A 9138-nucleotide genomic window follows, 5' to 3' on the forward strand; every position below is an offset into this window, starting at 1 on the left:
TAAAAAACTGACAGAAGTTTTAACCATCCTCTATGCTATCCATAATAAAAAGAAAAATTTGCCTCCGTTCGCGAACTCCAAACCGGGTGACGAACACGAACGTGGCTATCTTCTCCGCTCCTACACGTGGTCGTGGCTTCCTCTATTCGAGATCGCGGTCACAGACAGACCTGTGCACACTTGCTGTGAAGCTTTTTTGTGTGCTTTTTAGCACATACAGTACTGTACAGTATTATTCAATCCAGCATGGCTCCAAAGTAAGTGCAATGGTTAGTGTTCACTCTCTTCATACTGTACTGTACTTTGTTTCATATTTTTGTAGTTAAAAAAAAAATTAAATATGGTTCAGAACCGATTAGACTGAGTATGTGAGCCACTAAAAACTCCTAGTTACTAATCTACAAATCTCTAGGTTATACAGTATAAAAATAATGTGATTACTCAAATAATGTGATTACTGTAAATACATTATAGTGTTATACACTGTCTCTTTAAGTACCTCTGTTTTCTAGTGTACATCATTACAAATCATCCTGAACTCCAGGATAAGCAAACATTGTCTGAATACAAGAGACATATATACTTGAATCTCAGTATGCTTTTTGTATTTCTCCCAGATCTGTGCAGTAATCCATTGTGACATTTTGTCTTTGTTCAGGAGCTTCTTGTATTAAGACCAGTCACTGCTGCTCTTCCTCCTTAAGCAGGGTGACTGGTCTTGTATCTGCCCCCTTCCATAGTTTCCTGCAGGCAGTATGTAGTGGGTGGACCTGCTGAGTTCCTCCCACAACTCTGCTCTCTGCACAGGCAGAGAACTGTGCACGGCACCCGCATCATATACCTTTATTTACTGATGCAAAATTACAAAAGCTAAAAACGCTTAAAATCCTTCTGGCCAACGACTGTTTCCTGTGTAATGCGCACGCACACACACACACACACAGAGATCCATATGCCTTATGCCTTGAGAAGGTGTGTGTCACAGGGGTTCAAGCAGCATACAGAAAGCTGCGCTCTATACCTGTGGGTTAACTGGGGGCCAGGGAGATATTGGGGTTGATTTTCTAAAGGCAAAAAGGCTGTTCAATGTGCAGCGCTTATCTTAAGAATAGAGGAGAAAATTCACTTTGCAAAAAATACCCAATCATGTGCAAGGGGGAAAAAAAACAGTATCTTTGCTTGCACATGATTGGATGATGGAAGTCAGCAGAGCTTCACCTCATTTACTAAGCTACAGTGACAGTGAACAGCCTATTTGCCTTTAGTAAATCAACCCCAATAGCTTCTCTGTATCTAGAGAAGCCACAGCCAGTGAGGGGCTCATATTATTGAACCAGTTTACCCCCACCCCCAGTTATGTTTCCAGGGTAAAACTGCACTGCACTATACTTTCTCTTAATCACATCATTTTATACGTATTTATGAAACAGATTAAAATGTTAGCCTGCTTACGGCTGGCCTCACGCTATACAATTGGATTTGTACAATCTCTTAGATCTACCAACAAGTATGTAGTGTAAGGGCCTGCCTGATGTGATACTAATTGAATAGATTTTTTAGGTTTGTCTTCATATTACATCGTTTTTGTAATTCTAAAGCAGATTGTACAGAGCTTGTGCAATCAGATTGTTTAACTTATGACAAGCCTTAGACAAATATTGCCTTTTGTAGATGATGGAGAGTTATGGAGTCGGCAATCAGGAAGCCTTCCAGGCTTCCTGATTGCCCGGGAAGACGGCTCTAGGCTACCAGAAGTACCGGTTTTTCGGTACTCGTTATCGTCGAGTACCGAAATATAAGTATCGGTACTCGTACTCGATACCAAAAAACCGGTTTCGGTGCATCCCTAGTTATAACCATAAGAAATGGTGTTGGTGAGATCTCTGTGCTTGAGTTCCGTGGTCTGCATACTGGCTGTGGCCATTATGAGGGGCTCACGCTCTTCATATTGAATATTTGTTTATTATAGCGAAAGCATACCCTCTAATTTGCTTGTTGTAATTTTTTTAATATTTAATGTCATAGTAGTTTGGAGTTATAAGCTCTTTTGATAAATATTTTTTCCTTCTGAAATATGTTGGAGGTCAGATGCTGAACTGTAGTAATTTAAAAACTAACTGAAGGGAATGTTATGCAAACTAAAATATTTGCAGACCTGCTATTTATTGACTTAAACCTTCTGGCTCTTATTCTCTCCAATTACGTATTCTTAAAGTTCACCTACAGGTAGGAAATGTAAATGAGCATCAGTGCTGAATTTCCTTGACTGTCTTGCCCTGACAGTTGAAAGGAATCTTCTTATAAGCAATGTCATCATAGGTTTCCATATGCAGGTTGTGAAGGCTGCTATGGCACTGGCAATGCCCTGTTGCAGTTGGCAAACCCTTATTCTGCTTTCATGTTCTTTTTAGGTTAATGGCACCAAGTATTCATCCAAGAAGACTGGTTTATTAGTTGTGGTCATCGATGCTTGCACTGGAATAGTTAAAGAAGACTTGTACTTTCCACAAGAAGATTTTGAGCGTCTGGAAAAATATTTAGGAAGCAAAGTTCCTCAAAGGTACTTTCTTTTCTTTGAAACAAGGGTTTAAACAGTGATTTATGGTTTAGTAATGATACAAATACATCTGCTGTCTTATTACAATTGCTTATTACAATAGAAGTTTTTTCCCTTTCTTAAAAAATGTAAAAGTCATATACATATATATGTTTAAAGGAACCTGTCAAGATAGGCATATGGGAGCTGTCATTGCTGGCTTTGTAAGTGTGATCACCAGGAATGCCATTTGTCTGTTTTAAATGCTGTATAGGTGGCACTTTAACTGGGACAACTCCCGTGTTTCTATTCTGGCAGGCCCCTTCAATATACATCTCCCAGGTTTGTCTGTAGCTGGCTGTATTTTAGGTTGGAATAATGCTCTCTTCTTGGTTTGGCTGTACATGGAAATTGATGCATTATACAATCAATTGTAGAGCTGTGATGGCCCTTTAGCTGCTTATCCAGGTCTTAAAATACTACAAGCTGCTGGGGCGGATCTGTTTTGCACATTTACTGCTCACAGTTTATCATTCATGTGCAAGTGATTCCTATAATAGACATGCTACATTCACCCCAAATATATAGGGTGATTTCAGGCACCTAGATTCATCTGCTGTGTATAAATATGCCTCTGTAAAAAATGTTTAATTGCTCTTGCTTTGGTTCTGTAAAGTATATGGGAAAAAGTGTTTAAAACATTTCTGCTAAACCAAAATGTTTATGGTGTTTGGGTTATAAACAACTTATTGCATAATTGCAAATGCAGTGGCAATCAAACATAATCACTGCCTGTTGTGTCAAGTTTTGATTGGACTTTTTTATTTTTTTATACACTGATCAACAGTACATTCTTTCATGGAAAAATGTAAATCGATCTCTGCAAAGTGATTTAAATTAATTGCAACAAATAAAAACTCAAACTAATCCACGTTTTTATAGCTACTGTAAATAAAACTTTTCAGCAGTTAAGTGTTGGGTCTGACTACTCTATAAAAAAGAAATAAACCTAAACCTAGCTTCTCCCATGCTAAAAAGGCCAGTATGTGAAAGGAATGTGTGAGGCATGTGCTGAATGAATAAGATTGCTTTCCTTTTTTTTTTTGACTGTCTTCTGGTCTAATATTGTGAGGCTGACTGGGTTAGAGTTAGGCAGATTGTTCCCTAATAAGAAGCACCCTGCTGTATTTCTAGCCCTCTACAGCCCTGCTGTATTTCTAACAGTGACATTGTCACACACTTTTCATCCTTTATAAAAAAGGGGAGGATTGGGACAATTCACTCCATTTTTTTTATTAACTGGGACTGTTTACTTTTATAGACAAAGGAATACAGCAGTAAAGTGTAAAAGTTAAAAAATTATACAGAAAAGAAATGTATACTAAATTGAAATAAGGCTGATTTACCAATCAGATTCCAGTATATACTTTTCTTGGGTTTCATAGAACATTTTAAATTTTCATGTGTTCTATTTTTTGGAGATGTGAATTTCTTCCTGCAGTTTATATAATTGATCATGGCAAGTATTGAATTTGCTAAAGCACTATATCCACTTTTGTGAATCTTTCTGGTTTGCAATAGAAAACAACACAGGTGAAAGCTGTCTGAAAAAATATGTATGTTGTGGAGTTAAAGGAGAACTATGAGGTGAGTGATTTTCACTCATCCTCATAGTTCGAGCCGCCGTGTGACAATGAAACTGTCACACGTCTGCTCAATAGATCGGGAAGTGAGCGAACACATACCGTCGCTCGCTCACTTCTCGATCATGTCCCTGCAGAGAGCCGTGACTGTCAGTCACGGCTCCCTGCAGGAATTCCCTCCCCGGTCCGATCCTCCAGGGCTGACTGGAGCGACACACAGGGGAGGGGGCGGGCACAGCCGGCTCTGCCTCTAGGTAGGCAGAGCCAGCTGTCATTTAGACAGCTGGGTGGATCTCTACAGCATTGTCAGGATCCATCCCGGCTGTGGCGGTCTCAGTATACCGCGAGCTGTAGCTCGCGATATACTGAGCTTTGGGTCACGGGAGGATGCTAGTGTATGTCCTCCCGTGACCCGTAAGAGATTAATGGGGAAAATCACTTACCACATAGTTCTCTTTTAAGCTAAGCTCCTGCAATACTGCCATTACTATTAGGTTTTGTTAAGCGAATTGAAAATATTTTGTTCATGTGTTTTTTGTTTTTTTGTTCTAATTTTATTTTATAGATCAGTAGTTGTTTTGGCATCAAGGGGATACATTGCAGATTTTGGTAATCTTGCACAACAATTACATATTCTTGGAACAGCCAAACCAGCATTTCTTCACAGCAAAGGTGAGTTGTGTTTAACCTGACAGGGCTCTAAATATTTAAAACTAATATATTGACCAATACAGAAATAAAAAGGTGCCTATACGTAATAGTTCTAGTCGGTAAATTCCAGGTGCACACTTTGACAGGCCTGAGCAGTAGTTACAAGACCCCCCCCACCAAGCATGACCTAAATTGGGCACCATAAAGACCAACACATTAGCCCACACAGGAGGATATATTCATTTTATGTGTTAGGTGCCACACCAGGTTCACATTAAATCTTCCCTTTCCTAATGTGCCACAAGAGCAATATTACAAGCTGCTATCATATTATATAGAAAAAACATGTAAACAGCGCACTCGGATGGGCAAAAAGTTGGCTTAGAGGCGTGTATGCAGCCCTGGAAAACAGGAGGAGAACCTGTGAAATGCAAATGTTCAAGAAACCAAGAAAGGGCGCAGAGAACACTGGCTAGCTAACGAAGTAGTAATGAAGACTGAAGGTGGTGGCACTTATGCGTGATTGCCAGGATCTGGAGATGGACGGCCGGTATGGAGGATCGGGGCACTCGTGGTGTGGTTCATACATTATCATATTATATAGCGAATTTTTGAAAAGTGAGATGTGCTTCAAGAAGCATGTAGAACCTGTATCCGGTCATTTCTACATTACCATACCAGCTGCTATTAATTAGTCTTGTCTCTGCCTGTAAGCTTATCACGGTGAGATGTTTTCATATTTTTAGTAAAATTATCTTAAGGGGCATGGGTGCCTCAGTCTTGAGCTTGAATTTTTGTGAACAGGTTAATAAAATATATGTCAATACCCCCTCCCAGCACTCTTTAACTATTTAAAAAATGCACATTGCTGAAATAAAACAGACTTTTTTTTTCTTACTGTATGGAAAGTCATGATGTTCACTTTATTACACCCATAGTTGTTTCTTCTTTTAATGACAACTTAAGTTCAAGTTGGCACTTTCTCTTTTACTGCACCTATAGAGAGTGCAACAATTTGGGGTACTGACCATACAGTTCCTTAGGATCAGTTTACCCAAAATTGAAATTTCATTTTGGTAGATTCTGGAACATTAAACCACCTGAAAGTTTCCTAAACTTGGACTCTGTTTTGCACTTGAGTTCCTGGAGTCTGCTCAGCAGCTGTGACCATTACAAGGTTTTCTATTCTTCCTGCTGGATTATTTTAATATATTTTGTATTATAAGGGAATACAGTAGTAGGAGCTAGAATATTCAGTGGTGTACAGGAACACCTCAAACTCCCAGGTGGACAGGAAAAGAATCAGGAGCTTTGGGATAAAGAACTTACTGTTTCCAAGACCTACAAAAAAAAGCCAGCTGTAGATTGATCCCAGCTAACACCACCTTGACATTTTGGTGACCCTTAAAACCTGCGGATCCTCTGGCTTTAACATTTTGAGATCAGGAGTTCTGACAGGTGCACAACCTGTTCCGGGGGTACTGATGGTACTAGGTTTGACAGTGGCAGGCCACAAATTTTTATTATGGTAGGTTTTATTAAAAAGCAGGAAAATAAATCAAATGTTTCAAAGCAAATTCTTTGGAATATTTATGATCTTCTTGTGTTTTATACGTTCTGCGCTCCCATAGAGCATACCTATAGCCAGATGGATGCAACACACAATAACAGAAAATGCATGACATTGCAATGTGCTAATTCAGTATTGAGTGTTGTGGTAATACACACACTACTACAGTGCATTGGAATAGAGAAAAGAAAGTGGGTGTTTAATGTTTTTTGGGTGTGTTTTTATTTATTTTTTTTGCTGCTGCTGAGTACTTAGAGCAGAGGCTTTTGTTCTTAACCACTTGAAGACCGGAGTGTTAAACCCCCTTTCTGTCCGGGCCATTTTTCAGTATTCGGCGCTGAGGTAGCGTACTTTGACTGACATTTATTCAGTCATGCAGCTTCAGATGGACTGAATTTCTGCTTCCTGCCCCAATTACAACAGATGACAATAGGAACCTGCATTGGTTCTAACCCTTTCCTGTTCTATCAAAAGTAGTGTTTTACTTGTTGTCCATGTATTTAAGAGTTCTCCTTACCTCTCTGCCCAGATGGCCTTGCCAGAAGTGAGGAGAAATCTCCCCCCAGGAGAGGGACTCGGGAAAGATAAAAATGTAACATGACATTGGTTCTAACCTTTCCCAACAAAAGTCAAAGTAAAAGAAGATGTTTTGGTTGAAGTTAATTTAATTTTGCTCACGTCTATTTTTGTATCTTGTGTTTCAGGTAGCATTGCCTTCTTAGGATTCAATGGAAAGTTTAAACCATCCTGGACAAGACTATCTACAAGTCCTGCTGGACAGGGCTTGGGACTGATAGAGAGATATATCCCTTTACAGCAGGAAGCATATGAGTGTCGAAGAGTCAGCACAAGTAAAAGAAAAGATGTGGACCTCTTGAAGAAAGCTTTAAAAACACATTAGATTAATATATACCTTAAGGGTAAAAAAAAAATGTGAACTAACTTATTTAATTTATGGCAATTACACTGTTATCCAGCGTAAATCAAATTACTGTTTTATTACAGAGGGGAGCTTAAAATCTAAGCCCTAATGCCAATGCACCTTTTAGTTGTATATAGTCATGAATGGGTTTTTTTATGACTTTTTGTAAAGATAGGTTTTGCAGATGTGATTTGTTCTTTGGGTGGTTTTGTATGTGCTCTAAACTGTATTTGTTTTTTATACTTTTATATCACTGATATTTTATGGTGTTTATTTTATGGATCTGACTGGAAGCTTTCAAAGTGCGTGTTTCTTTGCACCATGGTTTACTTGAAAGATATTTTCATTAAAATCTTTCTGCAAGTTACTATTATGGTTTTCATTTTTTTAAATGAACCAAGCAAAAATGCACTGGCTGATTGAACCGCAGAGATTTTAAAATTATGTAAAAAGAAGAAAAAACCTCAGTCTGTCCAATTATGGCAAGGTCACAGCACCTCAGAAGAAAACACTGTTTGTGTACATCTGAATGTTGATTCACAGAAGACTTCAGCAGTCAGCAGGGCTTCACAGTTAGTTACATGGTTTTTCCATGTGGCCAACATGTCCATGACAAAATGTCAGTATGTCCCTGGAAGAGTGTCTCTTTCTCTCAGCATAGCCTTGTGCATATCCATTCGCTTCCGTCAAGGGCCGAATACTTATTCTCCATGCTGAATGCTCTATATTGCTTCCTCATGTTAGAGCATTCAGCAAGGAGAAGAGTGACATCACTAAATCCGAGACTAGCAGGCAGGGGCAGCCATAGTTTGCCACTGCAGATATATAACTATGAGACTTAAGACACTGAAGTACCTGGGCACTCTCACATACCAGAAAGTGCACTGGCAGTGCTATTCAGGAATTTAAGGCAAAGGGGGTTATTCACGAAGGAGCTGAAGGATCCAGCCGTAGCTCCGGCTGATCCTCCGGCTCTCTTCGGCAGAAGGCATATGCTTCAGCTCGACTGAGCCAAAGTGACACCTGAAGCGGGGCGAATGGCCTGCCGGAGGCTGGCCGTAAACCCTGCAAATGACAGCTGGGCGTAGCCAGCCATGATCTCACAGCTGGCTCCACCCAGTTGTAATGACAGATCAGCGTCCCCAAATGACAGGGGACGCTGATCTGTTATTGAACAATAACAACTGAGTGGAGCCGGTTGTGACTCTAGCAGGTGCCGGCCAAAAGGAAACAGTTCCGCCCAATCATTTTTTTTTTTTTTCTTTTTAAGAAAATCTTTATTTTCACTATTTACATTTTTAAAATATTTTTTAACCTTTTTTTTTTTTCCTACTATTTTCACTATTTTCTATTCTGCTCAGTAGCACGGAGGTACCGAGCAGAATAGCCAAGCCGAATGTGAATAGGGGTGAACGGCAGCAAGTGAGCTGCTGGAGCTCCGGCTCATGCTCGGCTGACCAAAGGCAGCCGACGTACGGCTGAAATCAGCCGTACAGGCCAGAAATGAATAGCTGAACAGCGCTCGACTCATTTCACTTCGGTTTGCTTATTCACTCAGTTCCTTCGGCGGCTTTGAGAATAACCCCCAAAATGTATATTTACCAGGGTACTGCTTAACACTTCACACTTTAACAGGTGACACGGTATATTATTAAACCAACCATAGTTAGTGGATTTTTAACATTGCTATCCTCTTTTTTTGACATTTGCTCATCTATATTTTTTTTTAGCGAAGCCTATCCTTCGTGGACAGGCTGCATAGGCCATAGAAGGAAGTTTGTGCCGCCCCAACAGGGGCATAGAATATGAGATGCAT

The 9138-nt window shown here is 39.8% G+C and overlaps 1 protein-coding gene across 2 annotated transcripts in view; it reads left to right on the forward strand.

The window, feature by feature from the left end:
• The window catches only part of TMEM2 (transmembrane protein 2), an 88552-nt gene extending 80866 nt beyond the window's left edge, over positions 1-7686 (forward strand). For both annotated transcript variants that reach the window (XM_018562273.1, XM_018562275.1), the window contains exons 23-25: positions 2412-2560; positions 4745-4851; positions 7105-7686. In XM_018562273.1, coding sequence (XP_018417775.1) covers positions 2412-2560; positions 4745-4851; positions 7105-7301 — 453 coding nt within the window. In that variant the 3' untranslated portion in view covers positions 7302-7686. The remainder of the gene's footprint in view (positions 1-2411; positions 2561-4744; positions 4852-7104) is intronic.
• Positions 7687-9138: the final 1452 nt, after the last annotated feature.

This window comes from Nanorana parkeri, unplaced genomic scaffold, assembly GCF_000935625.1.
Source record: "Nanorana parkeri isolate BGI_ZX_2015 unplaced genomic scaffold, ASM93562v1 scaffold569, whole genome shotgun sequence".
NCBI classification, from domain to species: domain Eukaryota; kingdom Metazoa; phylum Chordata; class Amphibia; order Anura; family Dicroglossidae; genus Nanorana; species Nanorana parkeri.